Source organism: Hyla sarda, chromosome 1, assembly GCF_029499605.1.
Source record: "Hyla sarda isolate aHylSar1 chromosome 1, aHylSar1.hap1, whole genome shotgun sequence".
Classification (NCBI taxonomy): Eukaryota; Metazoa; Chordata; class Amphibia; order Anura; family Hylidae; genus Hyla; species Hyla sarda.
The window spans coordinates 575,945,179-575,969,839 of NC_079189.1; the positions used below are offsets into that span (position 1 = coordinate 575,945,179).

At 47.8% G+C, this 24,661-nt stretch overlaps 2 protein-coding genes across 7 annotated transcripts in view; one reads left to right on the top strand and one right to left on the bottom strand.

Annotated features, from left to right (window-relative positions):
- MALT1 (MALT1 paracaspase) overlaps window positions 1–24,661 on the bottom strand; it is a 134,202-nt gene that overhangs the window by 41,191 nt on the left and 68,350 nt on the right. For 3 of the 4 annotated variants that reach the window (XM_056544420.1, XM_056544438.1, XM_056544446.1), the window contains exons 7-8: window positions 12,134–12,178; window positions 4,102–4,128 (exon numbers count right to left, since the gene is read on the bottom strand). In XM_056544420.1, the coding sequence (XP_056400395.1) occupies window positions 4,102–4,128; window positions 12,134–12,178 (72 nt within the window). The remainder of the gene's footprint in view (window positions 1–4,101; window positions 4,129–12,133; window positions 12,179–24,661) is intronic. The other variant, XM_056544430.1, reaches the window with a different exon arrangement.
- ALPK2 (alpha kinase 2) overlaps window positions 1–24,661 on the top strand; it is a 281,066-nt gene that overhangs the window by 22,668 nt on the left and 233,737 nt on the right. For all 3 annotated transcript variants that reach the window (XR_008848519.1, XM_056544329.1, XM_056544340.1), the window contains one exon: window positions 9,526–9,630. The gene's annotated coding sequence lies outside the window, so the exon portion shown is untranslated. The remainder of the gene's footprint in view (window positions 1–9,525; window positions 9,631–24,661) is intronic.

Sequence of the window (24,661 nt, forward strand, 5' to 3'; positions counted from 1 at the left end):
GCATACCATTTTGGAAACTAGACCCCTTGAGGAACGTAACAAGGGGTACAATGAGCATTTACCCCCCCCCCCACTGGTGTCTGTCAGATCTTTGGAACAGTGGGCTGTACAAAATTTTTAATTTGCGCAGCCCACTGTTCCAAAGATCTGTCAGACACCAGTGGGGTGTAAATTCTCACTGCACCTCTCATTACATTCCGTGAGGGGTGTAGTTTCCGAAATGGGGTCACATATGGGTTTTTTTTTTTTTTGCGTTTGTCAAAACCGCTGTAACAATCAGCCACCCCTGTGCAAATCACCTCAAATGTACATGGTGCACTCTCCCTTCTGAGCCTTGTTGTGCGCCCCCAGAGCACTTTGCGCCCACATATGGGGTATCTCCGTAGTCGGGAGAAGTTGCATTACAAATTGTGGGGGGCTTTTTTCCCTTTTACCTCTTGTCAAAATGAAAAGTATAGGGCAACACCAGCATGTTAGTGTAAAAAAATTTTTTTTTTTACACTAACATGCTGGTGTAGACCCCAATTTCACCTTTTCATAAGGGGTGAAAGGAGAATAAGCCCCCCAAAATTTGTAAGGCAATTTCTCCCGAGTACGGCGATACCCCGTATGTGACCCTAAACTGTTGCCTTGAAATACGACAGGGCTCCGAAGTGAGAGTGCCATGTGCATTTGAGGCCTGAATTAGGGATTTGCATTGGGGTGGACTTAGGGGTATTCTACGCCAGTGATTCCCAAACAGGGTGCCTCCAGCTGTTGCAAAACTCCCAGCATGCTTGGACAGTCAACGGCTGTCCAGCAATACTGGGAGTTGTTGTTTTGCAACAGCTGGAGGCTCCATTTTGAAAACAGTGGCGTACCAGACGTTTTTCATTTTTATTGGGGAGGGGAGGGGGGCTGTGTAGGGGTATGTGTATATGTAGTGTTTTTTACTTTTTATTTTATTTTGTGTTAGTGTAGTGTAGTGTAGTGTTTTTAGGGTACAGTCACATGGGCGGGGGGGTTACAGCGATTTTCCCGCTGCGAGTTTGAGCTGCCGCGCAAAATTTGCTGCATCGCAAACTTGCAGCCTGATACTCACTGTAAGCCCCTGCCCATGTGAAAGTACCCTGTACATTCACAGGGGGGGACCTCCAGCTGTTGCAAAACTACAACTCCCAGCATGCACAGTCTATCAGTGCATGCTGGTAGTTATAGTTTTGCAACAGCTGGAGGCACACGGGTTGGGAAACACTGAGTTAGGAAACAGACAATGTTTCCCAACCAGTGTGCCTCCAGTTGTTGCAAAACCACAACTCCCAAACATTCTCAGGCATGCTGGGAGTAGTAGTTCGGCAACATCTTTAGAGCCAGATGTTGCCGAACTACAACTCCCAGCATGCTTGGAGTTGTAGTTTGCAACATCTGGAGGACTACAGTTTGCAGACCACTAATACAGTGGTTCCCAATCTGTGCCCTTCCAGATGTTGCAAAACTACAACTCCCAGTATGCCAAAACTGTCCAGGCATGCTGGGAGTTGTAGTTCTGCAACATCTGAAGGGCCAGATGTTACAGCACTACAACTCCCAGCATGCCTGGACAGTAAGGGCATGCTGAGGATGTGTAGTTTTGCAACATCTGGAAGGGCACAGTGGTCTCCAAACTGTAGTCCTCCAGATGTTGCAAAACTGCAACTCCCAGCATGCCCAGACGCCAAGGGCTGTCTGGGCATGCTGGGAGTTGTAGTATATAGGGTCCCAATACAGCACTGCATGTCGCTTTACGGCGACGTGCATTGCTGTAAAGGGCCCGACCGCGGCTGAAGAACTACTCACCTGTCGCCGCCGCCGCCATCTTCCCCGCCGGGATCCGGGTCTTCAGGGACGAGGTAAGTACCGGGGCCGGTCCCCAGCACTCCCCCGTCCCCCGCCGCGTCCTCCGGTCTTCCTCCCGTCCTCTCCGGACTTTCAGGGGCCGGGCAGGACGGGAGGAAGTAACCGCCCCCCCTCCTGCGATTAACTTACCGACAGATCGCAGGGTATAGGAGGAGGTGGCAGGCTTGCCACCTCGCTCCTATTCTTTAGCATGGTCCTGGCTGTCTGTGACAGCGGGGATCATGCAAAATTACCGGGCGGTCGGGTCCCAGAGACCCGATCAGCCCGGTATCGCCGCAGATCGCAAGGGCGATTTCCCTTGCGATTTGCGTCGATCGCCGACATGGGGGGCATACATGGCCCCCCTCGGCGTTTGCCCTGGATCCCTGCTGAAGGATTTCAGCAGGGATCCGCTTCCGATCTCCGCCGGGTGAGCGGCGGAGACCAGGAAAAGACATGACGTATGCATACGTCATGGGTCCTTAAGACCCAGGGTGTGATGGCGTATGCATACGTCATGGGTCCTGAACAGGTTAAGATCAAATTACCATGTACACAATGGGTGAGACAGTATTAAATTACTCAGTCCAGTTAACAGACCCAACAGGGTAGTGACTCACGGTTCAGTAGATCGTTTCCAAAACGTCAGGTATTTATTTTTCATACTTCGATAGACATAGATATACTTTTACAAAGTGGAGAAAAGCTTGATACCAGACACAGAGCTCAGATCTTCCATCTGCTCAACACCTCGGACGCGACGGCGTTTCAGGGGCGGGCCCCCTTAGTCATGCGAGAGACAGTGGTGTCAGCAGAGAGCACTGTGGTCAGGCTGGAAAGATCTACACAACTTCCTGTGGAGCATTCAGCAGCTTATAAGTACTGGAAGGATTAAGATTTTTAAATAATAGTAATTTACAAATCTGTATAACTTTCTGGCACCAATGAATTTAGAAAAAAAAAATATGGAGTACCCCTTTACATAAAGCTCTGCTATACTGTTGGAAGTGTAGCTTGGTAACTGTAGGTGTCCCTTCCAGGGCTGGCCCTACCTTAAAGGGGTATTCCAGGAAAAAACTTTTTATATTTTTTTATATATCAACTGGCTCCAGAAAGTTAAACAGATTTGTAAATTACTTCTATTAAAAAATCTTAATTCTTTCTGTACTTATGAGCTTCTGAAGTTAAGGTTGTTCTTTTCTGTCTAAATCCTCTCTGATGACACCTGTCTCGGGAAACGCCCAGTTTAGAAGCAAATCCCCATAGCAAACCTCTTCTAAACTGGGCGTTTCCCGAGACAGGTGTCATCAGAGAGCACTTAGACAGAAAAGAACAACCTTAACTTCAGAAGCTCATAAGTACTGAAAGGATTAAGATTTTTTAATAGAAGTAATTTACAAATCTGTTTAACTTTCTGGAGCCAGTTGATATATATCAAAAAGTTTTTTTCCTGGAATACCCCTTTAAGGCAGCTAAAAAATAAGATTTTGAGCCCCACTGGGGTCAGAGACCAATGTGAATATGTTGATGCTATAAAAGCAACATGAATCAATAAAGAAATACAGATAGATAAGGATCTATATTCAGCTCCCTGATCTCTGGCTGTAATAATGGCCTTCCTCTCTCCTATTCTTTGCAGCTGCCATAAAGCACACACCCTGCTTTTCTGTATAGACCAGTGTTCTTGATTAGAGATGAGCGAATTTACAGTAAATTCGATTCGTCACGAACTTCTCGGCTCGGCAGTTGATTACTTTTCCTGCATAGATTAGTTCAGCCTTCAGGTGCTCCGGTGGGCTGGAAAAGGTGGATACATTCCTAGGAAAGAGTCTCCTAGGACTGTATCCACCTTTTCCAGCCCTCGGGAGCACCGGAAAGCTGAACTAATTTATGCAGGATAAGTCATCAACTACCGAGCCGAGAAGTTCGTGACGAATCAAATTTACTGTAAATTCGCTCATCTCTATTCTTGATCATTGCACCTCCGGCTGTTGCAAAACTACAACACCCAACATGCCCGAACAGCCTTTTGCCACCCAGGTATGCTGGGGGTTGTAGTTTTGCAACAGCTGGAGACACACTGGTTGGGAAACACTGGCCTATACAGACATTACCGTATCTCCAATATAGCTGCCTCTGGTGAAACTTAAAAAATTGGAAATAAACAAAAAAAAATTATTAAATATAGATAAATTAAACTAAAATCAAACACATTAAAGATTCCAAAGAGCACAAACCGCAACCTACCTTTGTCGATTATGCCGCTCAATTCATCTAAAATAAAGTGATGAATGTATTGTTATAAAAAGCCCAAAACATAATAATAAGAAATATTATGAAATAAAAAAAATAAAAATAATAAAATCAATAATAATATTCTATTGCAGTGCATTGCAGCAATTGTGGTTTCCCAGCATACAACAATCAAAAGATGCGCTTTATATACCATGGTTCCCGAACTGTTACAAAACTACAACTCCCATTAGACGCAGGCTGTCAGAGCATGACGGGCGTTGTCGTTTTGCAACAGCTGGAGAGCCACAGGATAGGGAACACTGCTGTATATAGACATTGAACTAACAAAGGACATATAGAAGAAACGAATAGCATTCTGAATTCAGCTCTGGATGTGATTAGAGCAGCGTTTTCCAACCAGGGCACATCCAGCTGTTGCGAAACTACAACTCCCAGCATGCCCGGACAGCCAAAGGCTGTCCGGGCATGCTGGGAGTTGTAGTTTTGCAACAGCTGGAGGTGCCATGGTTGGGAAACAGTCGATTAGAGGATACTAACAGCATTCTGCATATGATTGGAGGGTACTAACAGCATTCTGAATGCAGCTCTGGAGGTGATTGGAGGATACTAACAGAATTCTGTATGTGATTGGAGGATACTGAATGCAGCTCTGGAGGTGATTGGAGGATACTAACAGCATTCTGCGTGTGATTGGAGATACTGAATGCAGCTCTGGAGGTGATTGGAGGATACTAACAGCATTCTGCGTGTGATTGGAGATACTGAATGCAGCTCTGGAGGTGATTGGAGGATACTAAATGCAGCTCTGGAGGTGATTGGACGATACTAACAGCATTCTGAATGCAGCTCTGGAGGTGATTGGAGGATACTAACAGCATTCTGCATGTGATTGGAGATACTGAATGCAGCTCTGGAGGTGATTGGAGGATACTAACAGCATTATGCATGTGATTGGAGGATAGTGAATGCAGCTCTGGAGGTGACTGGAGGATACTAACAGCATTCTCCATGTGATTGGAGATACTGAATGCAGCTCTGGAGGTGATTGGAGGATACTAAAAGCATTCTGCATGTGATTGGGGATACTGAATGCAGCTCTGGAGGTGATTGGAGGATACTAAATGCAGCTCTGGAGGTGATTGGAGGACACTAACAGCATTATAAATGCAGCTCTGGAGGTGATTGGAGGATACTAACAGCATTCTGCATGTGATTGGGGATACTGAATGCAGCTCTGGAGGTGATTGGAGGATACTAACAGCGTTCTGCATGTGATTGGGGATACTGAATGCAGCTCTGGAGGTGATTGGAGGATACTAAATGCAGCTCTGGAGGTGATTGGAGGATACTAACAGCATTCTGCATGTGATTGGAGGATACTAAATGCAGCTCTGGAGGTGATTAGAGGATACTAACAGCATTCTGCATGTGATTGGAGGATACTGAATGCAGCTCTGGAGGTGATTGGAGGATACTAACAGCATTATGAATGCAGCTCTGGAGGTGATTAGAGGATATTAACAGCATTCTGCATGTGATTGGAGGATACTGAATGCAGCTCTGGAGGTGATTGGAGGATACTAACAGCATTCTGCATGTGATTTGGGATACTGAATGCAGCTGTGGAGGTGATTGGAGGATACTAACAGCATTCTGAATGCAGCTCTGGAGGTGATTGGAGGATACTAACAGCATTCTGCATGTGATTGGAGGATACTGAATGCAGCTCTGGAGGTGATTAGAGGATACTAACAGCATTCTGCATGTGATTGGAGATACTGAATGCAGCTCTGGAGGTGATTGGAGGATACTAACAGCATTTTGCATGTGATTGGAGGATACTGAATGCAGCTCTGGAGGTGATTGGAGGATACTAACAGCATTCTACATGTGATTAGAGGATACTAACGGCATTCTGACTGCAGCTCTGGAGGTGATTGGAGGATACTAACAGCATTCTGCATGTGATTGGAGGATACTGAATGCAGCTCTGGAGGTGATTAGAGGATACTAACAGCATTCTGCATGTGATTAAAGATACTGAATGCAGCTCTGGAGGTGATTGGAGGATACTAACAGCATTCTGCATGTGATTGGAGGATACTGAATGCAGCTCTGGAGGTGATTGGAGGATACTAACAGCATTCTACATGTGATTAGAGGATACTAACGGCATTCTGACTGCAGCTCTGGAGGTGATTGGAGGATACTAACAGCATTCTGCATGTGGTTAGAGGACACTAACGGTATTCTGAATGCAGTTCTTGATGTGATTAGAGGATACAAACAGCATTTTGACAGCAGCGCTGAATGTGATTGGAGGATACTAACAGAATACCAAATGCAGCTCTGCATGTAATTAGAGAGTGTAAACAGCTTTTCCAGATTCCTGATGGCACTTATGCTTACACAGGCACATTTTTAAGACTCTTGAAAAACCGGATGACAACCTCTAGGGGAATGGTGATCACATGGTTAACAACATAACAGAAGATATCTGGAGCAATATTGTGATAGCTAACCAACGCAAGTGCCATGGGAGTTGTGGACTTATCCGTTGTCACCCAGCTTTCCCAGACACTGTACAAGCATGTCACATTTTTCTGCATATTTGCTGCTGTGTATTTTCCTATCCATTGAAGTCAATGGGCAGCAAAATCAGCTGCAGAAAATATGCAGCAAAATACGGCATGTGTGACCCTACCCTTGGGGTATGTTCACATGGCAGAAAGTCCACCGGAATATTCGGCACGCACATTCCGCTCCAGCAGAGTCCCATTAATTTTAAACGTATTCTGCTGCACTGTTCACATGGTGGAATTGCCGTGGATCTTCTGCAGGGGAAATCCTGATTCTGATGTCCGCAGACAGGATAGACATCTTTATTCTTTCTGCAGATTTCACTTCAAAATGCATTGCCGTCTATGAGATGACGCATTTCCAAGCAGCCCTAGTGCCCGCCAGACTTTCAAATGTGCAAAATGTCCGCCAGTGTTTACCAGGCGGACATTCCACACATTTTACGCTGCATGAAGATGAATCCTTACAGTGTTTCCCAAATAATGTGTCTCCAGCTGTTGTTTGTCGGTCCAGGCATGCTGGGAGTTTTAGTTTTACAACAGCTGGAGGAACCCTGGTTGGGAAGCACTGCTGTATAAGGCAAGGCTAAATAGGATTTTATTTGCAAAGGAAGATAGAGAGTCTTATTTTTGGCTTGGATTTGTTTTTCATAGAAGGAAACGATCCTTAATAAAATAATATAACATTTTTTGTTGTTACACTTCCGGTCTTAGGGTGGCGCTGTTGCCAAAGATGTGTAATAAGAATCTGAAATCCAGGACCTGATTAGGAAAAATCGATTTCCAATATGTCAAGGATTAAATACATGTACAAAGAGCAAATGTCACCATGCAACAAAACCCATCACCTCCCTATGGCTATTGACAGAGAGAAAATTACCAAGATGGACAGGGAATTCATCTTTGCACCATTCTGGACCATAATTACCATATATGCAAATCAGGCATATCCATAACAGGGCAACACAAATATAGGACTAATGTCTTCTTTATTATTTCTAGCAATTTTTCATTTGTTCTTCAGTTTGCTTAAAGGGGTACTCCATTAAGCAAAAGGCGTACCCCGGCTCTTTGCGGGCATGGAGCAGGGTTGAAGATCCGATGCTACCATAGAGATGCATGAACGGGGCCTCGTCGACCCCCACCCCGTACACGAGGAGAGGTGGGTGCTGTACAGGAGATCGTGTGGGTCCCTGCGGTCGGTCCTCCTGTGATCAGACAATTATCCCCTATCCTGTGGACAGGGGATAAGTGTTAAAACGCTGGAGTACTCCTTGAATGCATCAATATGGTGCTGTGTGTTCACTATAATGCAGTATGTGGGTGGAGTGTGGCACTATGACTTACTGTATGACACTACAGGGGCACAGTATGGCACTATGCGTTCACTATAAGGCTTAAGGGTACGTTCACACAGGCAGATTTTTTTGCGGGTTTTCTGCTGCGTATTTGAAAGTGGGCGGGCTCTTCTCGGCTGTCCGCAATAGATTTTCCGCGTAAAATGTATGCTGCGGAAAATACACCACAGTCCCTACTGACTTCAATGGGGATTGCGGCGGATTTTCCGCAGCGTAAATTCTGCCGCAGAAAATCTGTTGCGGACAGCCGGGAAGAGTCCCCTTTCAAATACGCAGCAGAAAACCTGCAAAGAAATCCGCCCATGTGAACGTACCCTGAAGTGGCCAAAGTATAGAACTATTGCTCACTGTAAAGGCTCTATGTGGCAGAGGATGACACAATGGCTTACTATGATGCTTCTCGTGGGCAGAGTATGGCACTATTAAGGATATTTATCAAAACCTGTGAAGAGGAAAAGTTGACCAGTTGCCCATAGCAACCAATCAGATTGCTTCTTACATTCTTACCAAGGCCTCTGAAAAATGAAAGAAGCGATCTGATTGGTTGCTATGGACAACTGGTCAACTTTTCCTCTGCACAAGTTTTCCTATGCTCACTGAGGATGGCACTATGGCTCCCTATAAGGCTCTATGTAGGCAGAGTATGGCACTATGGGGTTACTATGGCACTTACTTGATACTCTTTGAGGAGATTTATCAAAACCTGTGCAGAGAAAGTGTGGTGCTGTTGCCCATAATAACAAATCAGATTGAAAGAAGCAATCTGAATAGTTGCTATTGGCAGCTGCTCCACTCTTTCTCTGCAGAGGTTTTGATAAGGCCAAAATATGTACAATGTGAGTATGGTTATCTTTATACAGGTACTGTATGGCATTACATGAGAAGAAGCAAGTAGAAATAAAGCTGCACTCACCCGTATATGAAATTTGCCACAAAGTACTTCATTTTCAGTGTCAAGATACAGCTATGCGGCAAGCAACAAGCTGAAGGTGCGGGGAGCGAGAGCCGGAGCTCACAGGTGCAGGGGGCGTACCACAGAACGACTAGTTTCAACAACGACGTTGTTGACGCGAAACTAGTCGCTCTGTGGTACGCCCCCTGCACCTGTGAGCTACGGCTCTCGCTCCCCGCACCTTCAGCTTGTTGCTTGCCGCATAGCTGTATCTTGACACTGAAAATGCACGAGCATTCTTGTATGTGTTTGATATCTATGCAAACAGTATATAAATATGGCTAATACTAGGGTGCAGCCAAATAAGACCTTTTTCTCTATTCCATGACCCCGGACCCTGGTTTTGTATTGTGTCAGGATGCAAGCACACCCATCATTATATGAATCCCCTGGAAAAAAAATTCTGTATATACCCAGAGCTATATTTGCCACTAGGGTGGCGCCTATGAGTTTTTTTCACACTGTCCTACATGTGTTGCCCATTGGGTATGCAGGCATGTACCGTTTCTGCTTTCTGCTCCTACAGTCACAGAAGCTGCCACCCACTGTCCACTGGTGCTGGGAAGATGTCACCCCACAAGACTGTGGCTGTTCCTAGGCAAGGACTGGAGCCCTGTCACCCATTAAAGAGGTAAGGCACTTTCTGGAGGGGGATCGGATGGATGGACAGGTGGTGCGTACTTCAGTGGTATGTTAATGGGCCCTGTCTGGCTTCCATGCATGGAGGGGGCTTGTTGACCACCACTCCGTGCATGAGGAGAGCTGGGTTCCGGGCAGGAGATCGCGGGGGGTCCCAGTGGTCGGTCCCCTTGATCAGATACTTATCCCCTATCCTTTGGATAAGGGATCAATTGCCCTAGACCACAGCACTTTAAGTGAGTATGCTGTGCATCACCATTTAACCCTCTGCTTGCTGGGCTGCACTCAGCCCAGTGGGTAAGGGGGTACAATAAGCAGTGATTTATATACACTGCTCAAAAAAATTAAGGGAACACTTTAACAACACAATGTAACTCCAAGTCAATCACACATCTGAAATCACACTGTCCACTCAGGAAGCAACACTGATTGACAATCAATTTCACATGCTGTTGTGCAAATGGAACAGACAACAGGTGGAAATTATAAGCAATTAGCAAGTCACCCCCAATAAAGGAATGGTTCTGCAGGTGGTGACCGCAGACCATTTCTCAGTTCCTATGCTTCCTGGCTGATGTTTTGGTCATTTTTGAATGCTGGCGGTGCTTTCACTCTAGTGTTAGCATGAGACGGAGTCTACAACCCACACAAGTGGCTCAGGTAGTGCAGCTCATACAGGATGGCACATCAATGCGAGCTGTGGCAAGATGGTTTGCTGTGTCTGTCAGCGTAGTGTCCAGAGCATAGAGGCGCTACCAGGAGACAGGCCAGTATATCAGTAGATGTGGAGGAGGCCATAGGAGAGCAACAACCCAGAAGCAGGACCACTACCTCCGCCTTTGTGCAAGGAGGAGCAGGATGAGCACTGCCAGAGCCCTGCAAAATGACCTCCAGCAGGCCACAAATGTGCATGTGTCCAGTCAAACGGTCAGAAACAGACTCCATGAGGGTGGTATGAGGGCCCGACATCCATAGGTGGGGGTTATGCTTACAGCCCAACATCATGCAGGACATTTAGCATTTGCCAGAGAACACCAAGATTGGCAAATTTGCCACTGGTGCCCTGTGCTCTTCACAGATGAAAGCAGGTTCACACTGAGCACATGTGACAGATGTAACAGAGTCTTGAGACGCCGTGGAGAACGTTCTGCTGCCTGCAACATCCTCCAGCATGACCGATTTGGCGGTGGATCAGTAATGGAGTGGGGTGGCATTTCTTTGGGGGGCCGCACAGCCCTCCATGTGCTTGCCAGAGGTAGCTTGACTGCCATTAGGTAGTGAGATGAAATCCTCAGACCCCTTGTGAGACCATATGCTGGTGCGGTTGGTCCTAATGCAAGACAATTCTAGACATCATGTGGCTGGAGTGTGTCAGCAGTTCCTGCAAGAAAAAGGCATTGATGCTATGGACTGGCCCACCCGTACCCCAGACCTGAATCCGATTGAGCACATCTGGGACATCATGTTTCGCTCCATCCACCAATGTCCAGGAGTTGGCAAATGCTTTAGTCCAGGTTTGGGAGGACATCCCTCAGGAGACCATCCGCTACCTCATCAGGAGCATGCCCAGGCTTTGTAGGGAGGTCATACGGGCACGTGGAGGCCACACACCCTACTGAGCCTCATTTTGACTTGTTTTAAGGACATTGCATAAAGTTGGATCATCCTGTAGTGTGGTTTTCCACTTTGATTTTGAGTGTGACTCCATATCCAGACCTCCATGGGTTGATTAATTTGATTATCATTGATAATTTTTGTGTGATTTTGTTGTCAGCACATTCAACTATGTAAAGATGAAAGTATTTCGTACGATTAGTTCATTCATTCAGATCTGGGATGTGTTATCTTAGTGTTCCCTTAATTTTTTTGAGCAGTGTAGTAAATTACTATTTAGTGTCTGGCTGTGCAAGATTTGGGCAAAAAGGATGAATTTAAAGAGCCACAAGAGAACAACAAATGAGTGTTGATCACCAAGATCGGCACTCGGTATTTGGAGCCTGTCTAAAATAAGTGGGGGTTGAGGGGGGGGATAGGTGTCAGCACTCAAAGTGCCTAAAGCATCATGGGCTCTACATACAGTCCTGTATCTGAATCTCACAGTGGTTATCATTGATGCATCAGCTACATAGCTACCAACATTTTAAAGCCAAGAGTGGGAGTTTAAGCCCTGCCGAACACCTGTCGGGTACTCCCAAAATGCCCACCCCTTCACTCCCCTTGGTTCATGATGCCATTATTAATAAAGGTTGTAGCACTGACATCGAAACCCCTGGACCTTGTGTCTTCACTGTGTCTGACTTCCTACAGTTTTGTAGAGTTCTTCTCATCTTCAATGCTCCCCCTTCTATTTTACATCATGTCACATGAACAGAAAATACCACCACCAGACAGACCACTCCCCATCACCGAGGGAAGGGGAACAACTTGTATGATTTTAGTTTTTTTCATGCAATATATATGTTCTAAAGCCAGAACATGCAGGAATCATCCCCTACCTTCTGTGCACTCCACTGCGACATTTGTCCAAAGCTTCGCAATTCCTTTTATTTTAAGAAAAAAAGAACATTTAATATTTATGAATATTATTTCTGAATTGTATAATGAAATTTTCCTTCTGGGTGCAGTTTGTATATCACATCAACATTCTGCAACATTCAAACTGCACTTGATATAAACTGGACATGTTCATTTTGGACTGTTAAAGGGGTACTCCCGTGGAATTTTTTTTTTTTTTTTAATAAAATGGTGCCAGAAAGTTAAACAGATTTGTAAATTACTTCTATTAAAAAATCTTAATCCTTTCAGTACATTTTAGGGGCTGTATACTACAGAGGAAATGGTTTTCTTTTTGGATTTCTCTTCTGTCATGACCACAGTGCTCTCTGCTGACACCTCTGTCCATTTTAGGATTTGTTCAGAGCAGGAGAAAATCCCCATAGCAAACATATGCTGCTCTGGTCAGTTCCTAAAATGGACAGAGAGGTCAGCAGAGAGCACTGTGGTCATGACAGAAGAGAAATCCAAAAAGAAAACCATTTCCTCTGTAGTATACAGCCCCTATAAAGTACTGGAAGGATTAAGATTTTTTTTAATAGATGTCATGTACAAATCTGTTTAACTTTCTGGCACCAGTTGATTTAAAAAAAATAAAAAAAGTTTTCCACGGGAGTACCCCTTTAAAAAAAATGTTAAAATTGAAAAATTCTACAACTTTCCAACATACTGTTCTTCAATGTTTAGAAAATTTTGATAATATCAGTGAATAAGAACTCTTATCTACATTAAGAGGGAGTATACCTCAACATAGCTAGTCCTACTCTTAGCTGGGAAGTAGATATAGTTGTATCCAGTCTAAACAATGCTCTGTGAGCTAAACATCCTGGACTCCAGACTGATACATTGTACATAGCTAGTCCTGCTCTCAGCTGAGAAGTGGAGACAATTGTATCCAGTCTGGACAATGCTCTGTGAGCTAAACATCCTGGACTCCAGACTGATACATTGTGCATAGCTAGTCCTGATCTCAGCTGAGAAGTGGAGACAATTGTATCCAGTCTAGACAATGCTCTGTGAGCTAAACAGCCTGGACTCCAGACTGATACATTGTGCATAGCTAGTCCTGATCTCAGCTGAGAAGTGGAGACAATTGTATCCAGTCTAGACAATACCCTGTGAGCTAAACATCCTGGACTCCAGACTGATACATTGTGCATAGCTAGTCCTGATCTCAGCTGAGAAGTGGAGACAATTGTATCGAGTCTAGACAATGCTCTGTGAGCTAAACAGCCTGGACTCCAGACTGATATTGTACATAGCTAGTCCTGCTCTCAGCTGAGAAGTGGAGACAATTGTATCCAGTCTAGACAATGCTCTGTGAGCTAAACAGCCTGGATTCCAGACTGATACATTGTACATAGCTAGTCCTGCTCCCAGCTGAGAAATGGAGACAATCCAGCCTAGACAACTAGAACCCCCACCATGAAAACCCACCACCTTAAAGGAGAACTCCAGACCATAAAAACTGTCCCCCATAGTGCCGGCAATAAAAAAATAAAGATGTACATACCTTCCTCCGCTCCCCCAGGGCCTCCGGTAACCGGCTCTGGTCTCCGCCGCAATCCACTTCCTGGTTGCCGGATGAATCAGCCAATCACCAGCCGCAGCGGAGTCCAACTGCTATAGGCTAAGCGGCAGTGTGAAAACGCTTCAGGACACAAAATTCTTCACTACACCGGCACCTGCGGCCGGGGCCAAAAACGTCACACTGCCGCTCAGCCTATCGCCGGCCGAGTCGGACTGTGCTGCCTGCGGCTGGTGATTGGCTGATTCATCCGACCACCGGCAACCAGGAAGTGGATTGCGGCGGAGACTGGAGCCGGTTACCGGACGCCCCGGGGGAGCGGAGGAAGGTATGTACATCTTTATTTTTTACTGCCGGTGTGAGGTGGTTTTTTGCGCCCCCGTAGATCCATGCGTCCGCACCTCCCCCAGCTCTCCGAACATTTCCGAAGCTAGAACTGGGGGAGGGCAGAGCAAGGGGAAGGAGAAAGTTTACGCCCCCTCCCTCATCTCCCCTCCCTGAGCTCGGCTGCTGGACGCAGATCTCTACGGCACGCCCCCTCCCCGAGGACATAGATCTCCACGGCAGATCCCCTCCCTCATCTCCCCCAGCAGATCTCCACGGCAGGTCCCCTCAAAGGGGGACATATTGCACGGGCTACAGGCTAAAGGGGGACAAAGGAGGACATAATGTACGAGCTAAAGACTGCACAAGCTAAAGGGAGACATACTGAGCTCTATGTGTAAAGGGGGACATTCAGCCCGTACAGTATGTCCCCCTTTATACATAGAGCTCATTGGGAGCACTGCTCTATGTCATGAGGGAGGGGACCTGCCGTGGAGATCTATGTCCTCAGGGAGGGGGCGTGGCCGTAGAGATCTGCGTTCAGCAGCCGAGCTCAGGGAGATGAGGGAGGGGGCGTGAACTTTCTCCTTGCCCTTTTTCTGCCCTCCCCCAGTTCTAGCTTCGGAAATGTTCGGAGAGCTGGGGGAGGAGCGGACGCATGGATCTACGGGGGCGCAAAAAACCACCTCACACCAGCAGTATGGGGGACAATTTTTATGGTCTGGAGTTCTCCTTTAAGATATTGGTGCCTTTAAAGCAGTGTTTTCCAAACACTGTGGCTGTTAGCTGTTGCAAAACTACAACTCCCAGCATGCCCAGACAGCCTATGGCTGTCTGGCCAAGCTGGGAGTTGAAATTTTGCAACAACTTGAGACATACTATTTGGAAAACAGTTCTGTTGTTGCACAAAGAGTGAAGCATCACTCTACAATCTCTTCACTCCTTCCTGGATCAGCAGGAGCTCTGTAAAGTTCCTATCACCAATTGCTCTATCATGCTGACAGTTTCCACCACAATATAAGAACTTGGCATTTTTTATGGGATTTCTAGTTCTAAGTAATTAAAGTTTGTTTCTCATTCTATATGGACACTTTATGCATCTTACTTATATACTTGTGTTTCAGTTCCTCACCGGGTACTCCAGTGGAAAACATTTTTTTTTTTTTTTTTTTTTAAATCAACTGGTGCCAAAAAGTTAAACAGATTTAAAAATGGTTATCCTTCCAGTACTTATCAGCTGCTGTATATTACAGGGGAAGTTATGTAGTTCTTTCCAGTCTGACCACAGTGCTCTCTGCTGACACCTCTGTCCCTCTCAGAAACTGTCAATAGCAGGATAGGTTTTCTATGGGGATTTGCTTGTACTCTGGACAGTTCCTGACATGGACAGAGGTGTCAGCAGAGAGCACTTCCTGTGGAACACAGCAGCTGTTGGGTGTGTCTCACTTCCAGAGTTGTCCAGAGAGAGAGGAGAGAAGGAGTTTTTTCCAGCAACCTTTTCCCCAGGAGGGTGGCAGACTCCTGGGAAGAGCCTCCTGCTATGGACCCACGGCCTTCCACCTCCCGTACTAGGCCGGCGGGGGGTGGGAGTGAGAGAGTTACGGCCGATTCCAAGGACGGGGTCAGAAGATCCAGCAGGCTCCGCAGTAATGTGGAGCCCACTCCCCCGTCCATCGCTGGAAACCGCAAGGCATACGGTAGGAAGATAACTGTTGTGTCTTCAGGGACTGTTTCTAATGTTACGGAACCCCAGCAATGGGGGGTGAAGGGACCCAGGGAGTCGCTTGCCACGTTTGGATCCCGCATGCAGGCAAAGCTGGTGGAATACGAACAGCTGGGAAAGAAGCTGAAAGTGTTAAGGGAGGATCTGAAGTTTGCCCGCTACCAGACAGATAACTCTGCCAAGGCTATGAGGGCTAAGTTTGCTGCTAGAGTGTGCGAGCTGAAGGCAGAGGAGCAGGAGGTGGTGAGAGCCCGAATGCAGATCATAGAGGGAGCGGGTATGTTTAAAGAAAAATTAAAAAACGAGGACCGCTATAAAATCATGCGGACCCCTGTGAAGGAGGAAGAGGATAGCCAGGGGGAGGAAGAACACCTGTGTGATACAGAGGAGAAGATGGAGGAAGGTGGTGAGGGAGATGGCGGCAGTGAGGGTGATGAGAGTGAGGGGGATGTGTGTGATACCCCGTGTACCCCTAAGACCTCTGTCACCCCAAGTGCAGAATATATTAACCCTGCTCAAGTCGCCTTACCAACCACCTCAGAGGAAAGCGACAGTAGTGATGGTGGTGACAGCGGCCCAGTCGGTGGGGGGCTCCTGCGGGCCATAGTGATGCAGGAGTCACCCACCCGTCTGGAAAATTTCAGTTTTGGCCAGGACCTGGGCCCTGAGGAGAATAAAAGGAAGAAAAAGAACAGGAGGAAGAAAAAGGCTGAGGAGCAAGTCATGTTTGTTTTCTCCCCTATCCAGCAGTCTGGGCCACCTGAGAAGTTGGTTCAGACTGCTGGGCCCCCCACCCTGCCAGATCCAGTTTCTGCTGTGGAACGGGACCAGCACGGGGGGTACAGTGCTGCATCCAACATGGCCGTGGGTGCTACAGTCACGCATCCTGCTGGTAGGGAAGAGCAGGATGGGTTAATGGTGGGTGTCCCTGGCATTGTTATCAGCTCTGCAGGGCACTCCCCTGAGAGGGGGGGGAGTGTCCAGGCACCGGGACCCGCTGCTGATCCCGTGCAGTCAGGCGCAGTGTGTGGCATGGACGCTGTAGGGATTTCCCCTGTGAGGGAGGAGGGTCCCTGCAAGTCAGTGGCAGGTGGAGGGGCAGAGGTGCGCTTGGAGGGGCAGCCTCGGCCTCGGGATGTGATGTCTGCGGTGACATCCCACATGGAGGAGGAATCAGCATCGCCGACAGAGATCCAGCTAAAGCATGTCCTGGCCAGCCCAGAGGTAGTGGGTGAAGCAGCGGCTGATCCCAAAAACACTGCTAATAAAACCAAAAGCAATGTCACTACAAGGTGTGTGAATGATGGGAGTAGTAGTGCTGTGGATGAAAGGAGTGTATGTGGGAGTGATGGTGGAGTGAATGTGAGGAGTGGTAATGGAGTGAATAGGAGGAGTGGTAGTGGTGCAGATGGGAGGAGTGGTAGTGGAGTGAATGGGCGGGGTGGCAGTGATGCAGATGGGAGGAGTGGTAGTGGAGTGAGTGGTGGTGGTGGATTGAATGGGAGGAGTGGTGGTGGTGGTGCGGATGGGAGGAGTGGTAGTGGTGCAGATGGGAGGAGTGGTAGTGGAGTGAATGGGCGGGGTGGCAGTGATGCAGATGGGAGGAGTGGTAGTGGAGTGAGTGGTGGTGGTGGATTGAATGGGAGGAGTGGTGGTGGTGGTGCGGATGGGAGGAGTGGTAGTGGAGTGAATGGGCGGGGTGGTAGTGGAATGAGTGGGAGTGGTGCAGATGGGAGGAGTGATAGTGGAGTGAATGAGAGGAGTAGTAGTGGTGTGTATAATAGTGACGTTTGTGGCAGTGCAGGTGGTTTAGGTGGGGCCGTAGGGACAGGGTCTGGTCCGGCTGCCCCCTCGGTCGCCAGGAGTTATGCCAGCGTGGCGGCCGGGGGTTCAGTGGGATCTTTACCTCCTGTATCTGGTGACGGTCAGTTGCAACGGCGCCTCCTGGAGGCACTAAAGAGAGGAGAAAGGACGCTCCAGGTAGAGGGAAAGGAGATGGACCTATCTTTCTGGGTGGAGAGACATGGTCTGGGAGCATTCCGACAGAGAAATGGGGAGACTGTATGGTCCCTCCAGACACCCGGGCAGGAGGTAGGTCGCAGGAATGTGGCCCGTCTGGTCTGGAAAGGCGAAGATGCGTGCCCCCAAAGGGGCAAAGTGGTGGAGCTTCTCTTCCAGATGGGTTTCAGGGCTAGGGACATCTTTGCCCTGATCCACCCTTTCGGCTCCTCTGAGTTTGACGTCAGCTTTGTTAGGCCGGAGGGACTAGATCTCTTCTGGTCTAATTATGAGCTGGTGAAAAACGAGCCCGGATGGCGAGATTTCGCTGTAAAAGCGGTATCTCGCCAGAGTATGGTAAAGAAAGTGACCGTTTTGACCCGTAACGAGTCACTTTCTTGTTATGACATTATGACCTGGCTGGGCAGGTACGGGGAGGTGACGGACATCCCCCGGAAAAACTTTGATGAGCACAATATATGGTCTGGGGCCTGGACGTTTTCCGTCCGTCTCAGGCGTTCCGGGAACACTGTCACCCACATTCCTTCGGCCGCCTTCCTGGGACGCGACGGAATTCAGATCTTCTACCAGGGGCAGCCGAAGCTGTGTCACAGGTGTGGTGACCCAAACCACTTTAGTGCCAACTGCACTCAGCAGATATGCGCCCTCTGCTGTGGGGTGGGTCACCTGGCGGCCACCTGTGGGCAGATTCGGTGTAACTTGTGTGGTGACTTAGGTCACCCGTTCAGCCGGTGTCCGCGCTCGTTCTCTAATGCTGTGACCGCCCCGTCTGGGGAAAGCCTAACAGTTGCCCCAGCGGGGGAGGGGACCAGTGGAGGAGAGGGGGCACCAAAGCCAGTGAAGGAAAAACATAAGACCCCCTCTATGCGGAGGCGAGAGGAGAAGCGCAGGTTGGAGAGGGCCCTTGAGAATGCCCAGGTGCCAGGGGTAGCTCGGGGTCCCACTCCAGACACTGGCTCAGAAGGAGGTCAGAATAACTCTGAGGCTTTGGGTGAGGCCAAACTGGACGAGGAGATAGGGAGACTGCGTAGGGAAGAAGGTCAAGATGCTCCTTCCTCCAGTCATACCTCTGAATCCGAAACTGTGGATGAGGAGGAGGAGGAGGGGCAGACAGTAAATGGTGGCCAGAAAAAGAAGAGGAGGAAGAAGTGTAAGAGTAAGGTGGCGCCGTCCTCCTCTTCAATTGTAGCCTCAGACCATAGAAGGAACAACTCAGTCTCTGACCCTCTGATCGTCCTTTCGAATCGATATGAGGCCCTCGGGGATACCATCTCCCCTCCTCTTCTCGAGGGTCAGGAGGCAGTGCGGCCTCCAGGAGGTACCGAGCCTCCTTCCTCTGGGGTAGTTTCCTCAGGGGGAGAGGTAGCACCAGGTGCCGGAGGTAAAGATCCTGGGATGGATATGTCCCAGAGTTTAAAAAGAAGTAAAGGGTCTTCCTCTGATTCCGATGGGGGTGGAGGGAAGGAGAGGAAGAAGGTTTAAGGGGTGAGGCCATCTAACTCAATCACCCATGATGGCGGCACTCACCCCACTGACGCTGGCATCTATTAACTGTGCCAGTATAAAGTCAGATACGGCTAGATTTGCAGCCTTTGATTTTCTCGGCCGTGTTGAAGCCGACATTTTCTTTTTACAAGAGACCAGGTTGTCAGATCTTGCCTCTCTGGCAAAAGCCAGGAGAGAGTGGAGGCGCGGTCCCTCCCACTGGTCTCTTGCGGCTGAGCCGTATAGTGGGGTGGCGGTCTTTTTTTCCGCTCCTGTTGAATGCAGACGGGTTATTGAGCTAGAAATGGGGAGGTGCCTGATCATTGATGTCTTCATGAAGGGACAAGAGCTCCGGCTCATTAACATCTACGCCCCGCAAACTAAGCGGGGCCGTAAAGATCTCTTTATGAGGATTAAGCCCTTTCTTTTTACGAGTCGGCAGGTGATCTTTGGAGGGGACTTCAATAATGTCACGAGGTCCCAGGATAGGAGAGGCTCCAATGGTCCACTGACTTGCGATAGTGTGGCACTAATTAGCATAACTAGAGAAGCTCGCCTAGAGGACGCCCACATCCGGAGCCCCTCGGGCCACGCGGGTTTCACCTATCATCAAGGTAGCCGCAGGTCTAGAATAGACAGGTTTTATTTAAAGGAGGAAGCTGTCTCTTCCGCAGTGTCCGTGGTTGAGGTGGAGTTCTCCGATCACTGTATGATTTTGTTTTCCCTGAATGTTTCAGAGACCCCCCGGATGGGTAAAGGTTATTGGAAGCTGAATTCGTCCCTCCTGGTGGAAGCGGAGGTAAGACAGTCCTTTGAGGATTTTCTTCAGAGTCAGGTACCTTTACTGGATCTTTGTAGTAATAAGCTGGAGTGGTGGGAGATATTCAAGAAGCGGGTTGCGGGGTTCTTCCGCCAGCTCTCGAGCCTCAGGTCCCTGAACAGGTATCGCTTGTATCAGGGTCTGAGGAGGAAACTCGAGCTTCTTGTCTCGACTGGAGGTAGCCGAGAGGATATCTCCAGAGTGAAATCCTTGCTGATGAGGTGTCAGTACGATAGGCACGCATCTTTGGTTTTTGAGAGGGATTTCGGGAAGTACCGCTCGCCCGACCCTTACAGAAACTGTAAGATGTCAGTGAGCAGTAAAGTCATTTCAGGACTGATCGATAGTACAGGATCTCTGAATCGGTCCAGATCGGGGATCTTGGAGGTCGTCAGATCCTTCTACTCGCACCTCTTGGGAAGGAAGGATCTAGATCGAGACGGGATGTCGGTTTTCCTGGCTGAAACCTTTCCTGAGCCAGGGGTAGACCCCTCTCTTGATGTTTTGGCAGAAGAAATCAGGGAAGAGGAAGTGAGACTGGCGATCGAGGGGCTTGCCCCTATGAAGTCGCCAGGTCCGGATGGCTTAACATCCGAGTGGTACAGGACCTTTAAGGAGTCTTTAGCTCCCCTCTTGACTGAGGTATTCAATGAGTGTCTCTCCTCGGGCACTCTGCCGAAGTCAATGAGGAGGTCAGCCCTGATTCTCCTGTCAAAGGGTAAAGATCCTAGCCGGATTGAGAATTGGAGGCCCATAGCTCTTCTCAATACGGACAGGAAGCTTCTGGCCAAGATACTGTTTAATCGGCTGGTGAAGTTTGCACCCCGGCTCCTTTCGGGGGCCCAGCACTGCTCTGTTCCAGGCCGAGGCACCTTAAGTGCTGTCCTCAGTGTCAGGGAGGCAGTGGAGCGGAGTAGTGCGGGTCTCTGGAAGGGGTACATGCTGTCCTTGGATCAGGCCAAAGCATTTGATCGGGTGAACCATGACTACCTCTGGTCCGTCCTACTGAGATATGGCTTACCAAGTACTTTTGTTAATTGGCTTAAGATCTTGTATGCAGGGGCAGAGAGTTTCCCGCTTGTGAACGGTTGGTCTGGCCGCTCTTTTGAGGTGGGGTCCGGAGTCCGTCAGGGTTGTCCTTTGAGCCCGCTTTTATACGTGTTTGCGATCGATCCCTTCGTCCGGAGGGTAGATTGTGGGCCGTTGGCGGGAGTCGGGATGAGTCTGGCGGAGCTGGATGTCGCCCAGAGAGTGGTGGCATACGCTGATGATGTCACCATTTTCGTGTCCTCGAGAGAGGAGGTCGATGTGGTGATGTCAGAAGTGGACCGCTACTCTGAGGCATCCGGGTCTAAGATCAACCGGGATAAGTGTGAGAGTCTCTGGCTGGGAGGGGGAGATCCCACGTTTGATCTCCCGGACACCCTTCCAGGGCCCCAAGAGTCAGCAAAAGTTTTGGGCATCACTTTCGGCCAGGATGATTATCCCACCAAAAACTGGGATGGTAAGCTCCAGGATGCCGCTCAGAAGGTGGACCAATGGAAGGGTTGGTCTATGACCCTCAGGGAAAGGGTACACCTGATCAAATCGTACCTGCTCCCCTTGTTTATCTATCTGGGCAGCGTATGTATCTTACCAGAGGCTTACTACACTAGGATCTACAGCCTGTTTTTCCAACTGTTATGGGGGAACAGGATGAACCTAGTCAAGAGGGAGGTTACGTACCGCACGAGGAGACTAGGGGGTTTATCTATGGTAAATCCTGTGGTGTTCTTAACAAACACCTTCTTGAAAGCTAACATCTCAAACCTCTGGTCAGAGAGGGCTCCTCCGTGGGTAATCTCCTGCAGGGAATGGTTTCGGCCTTTCTTCCAGGAATGGGAGACAGGAGGGCAAGTGAAGGACCTCCGTACGCCACACGGATATCTTCCGGCTTATGCTACCCCGACTCTGAAGGCGATACGTCGGTGGGGTCTGGGAGTGTGGGAGATCAGGACCCAGTCAAGGCAGTTCCTTGACAAACGGGTTCTGTTGACCCACTTCCAGAAGCCTCTGGCGCTCAGGGACTGCCCAGGTCGGGATCTGAGGGTGGGGTTGTACCTTTTAAACATGAAAAGGATCCCCCAGAAGTTTTGGGACTTGGCCTGGCACTGCTTTCAGGGGAAGTTATATGTGAGGGACAATTTGAAGTGTAGGAGCTCTGATGACCGGGGATGTCCCAGAGAAGAGTGCGAGGACATGCTGGAAAGCATGGACCACTTCCTGCTTCATTGTCCCTTTAATATAGGGGTCTACAACCGGGTGGGTGCTTCCATTGGCTGGAGTCAGCTTGCCGGCCTTACCTATCCGGAGTGGGCTTATGGGGCATTCAGGAACCTGGGTGGCCGAGACCGGGGCACTTTATTTGTAGTCAGCTTAGTAGTTAGGTACTACACGTGGAACGCACGGTGTCTAGTATCTACACAGCGGAAAGTCCTCTCCGAGGTGGAGGTCTGTAGGAACATCACCGGTGACCTCGGGAAGATCAGGTCTTTGGAGTATGGCAGTCTTGGTACCAGCAGGGCTTCTCTCCTGTGGAGAGGTTTTTCATTTGATGTGCCCTAGGTACTAGACCTCTTGGGTAGAGTACCCCTTTTTCTGGTTAGGGATAGCAATGTAGGGACAGAGAGAGGGTGAGTGCAGGGTCAGTTTGTTGAAGGGATAACAGTAGGGTGAGTCGTAGGGAAAAGTTAGTGGAGAGAGTTTATAAAGTAACATCAGGATTGCCATCCTTCTTCCTGGTGGTGGGCTATGCATGTACACCCTAGTCTTTTTGTTTTGTTTTCAGAATATGGATTGCGTAAAGGGCTTACAGGCGACCGAACTTGGGCCTAAGTTGGGTTGTATTGTTTTGTATATGTTATGTTATGAAGTTGTATTTGTATAGTTGGTTTTGGGTATAGATTAGGTTGGGTGGGGGAATTGGTGGGTTGGTGGATGTTTGGAGGGACTGGCATGGGTCAGTTGTGGACTGGACTCGATATCCATGGACTATGGACTCTGACCCATGTCAATGTGGGTGGTTGTGTGGGTAATGGGTTAGTCTAGTGTAGGATGTCATGTGTTTTGTAGGTGTATATTTTGGTTTGTTGGTGTATATAGTTTATGTATGTATTTGCATTTAGGTTATGTATTTGTGTTTTTATATTCGTATTGTATATATTATTATATAGTATGGATTGGTTATCTTATTTGAGGGGATGGGGATAGGCAGTCGGATCAGATTTAGTTAGCATTTTTATATTACTTTAATTTAATATTGGTTGTATTATGGTAGTGTAGATTAAAAAAAGGGTATGTATGTGTATGTATGTATATGTATATATATATATATATATATATATATATATATATGTATGTATATATATATGTATATATGTGTATATATGTGAGGGAAAATTTAATTTTAGTAAAAAAATAAAAAATAAAAATAAAAAAAATATATATATAAAAAAACATATATAAAAAAAAAAAAGGGGGGGGGGTGGTGGTGGTGGTGGGGGTTTTGGGGTGGGTTAGTTGTGAATGTAATGTGTGGTTGAGTTTTACCAAGTCTGGTTGTTTTTTTAGTTAAAGCTAAGTAAAGCTATTTTTATATTTATGTAAAGAATGTGTGGGTATGTGTGTGTGATAGTATTTTTGATAATTTATATGTAGGTATAATGTTATGTGTTTAGTTAGTTTAGTTAAGTTGGGCTGGCCAGTTAGGCAGGTTTTGTTGTGTTGTGTTTTGTTAATGCTAGTTAAGCCTGTTTTTCTGTTTTGTTAAGTTTTTATATATTTATAATCAAAAGAGCGTCAGCAGAGAGCACTGTGGTTAGACTAGAAAGAACTACACAACTTTCTCTGTAGCATACAGCAGCTGATAAGTACTGGAAGGATTAAGATTTTTAAATAGAAGTCATTTACAAATCTGTTTAACTTTTTGGCACGAGTTGATTTAAAAAAAAAAAAAAAAAAAGTGTTTTCCACCAGAATACCCCTTATCAATCTCTCTCAAGTTGCTGTCCAACTACCCAAGTACACCCCAGTGGCTACTTTACACCATCTAGACGTCCGAGATGTAGTCTCGAAGTCACAGGTGGTCCAACGAGGACCACCTGTGACTTCGAGACTACATCTCGGACGTCTAGATGGTGTAAAGTAGCCACTGGGGTGTACTTGGGTAGTTGGACAGCAACTTGAGGGGTGGAAGGAGTCATCCAGGTGGCTAAGAAACATCAAGAAGCTTTCAGCAAGTTCCCCACAGACTTTGGCAGGACCACCATGATCAAACATAGGATTCTCACCGGAGACAATCCACCCATTAAAGAGAGACATCGCCCTGTGGCTCCTGGGATGTATCAGACCATAAAGAAAATGCTCGTGGAGATGAAAGAGGCCGATGTCATCCAGGAAAGCCAGAGTCCCTGGGCTGCACCTTTGGTCCTGGTGAAGAAAAAAGATGGCACCATCCGCTTTTGCGTGGATTACCGGAAATTGAACAACATAACTCATAAGGATGCCTACCCTCTCCCACGCATCGAAGAATC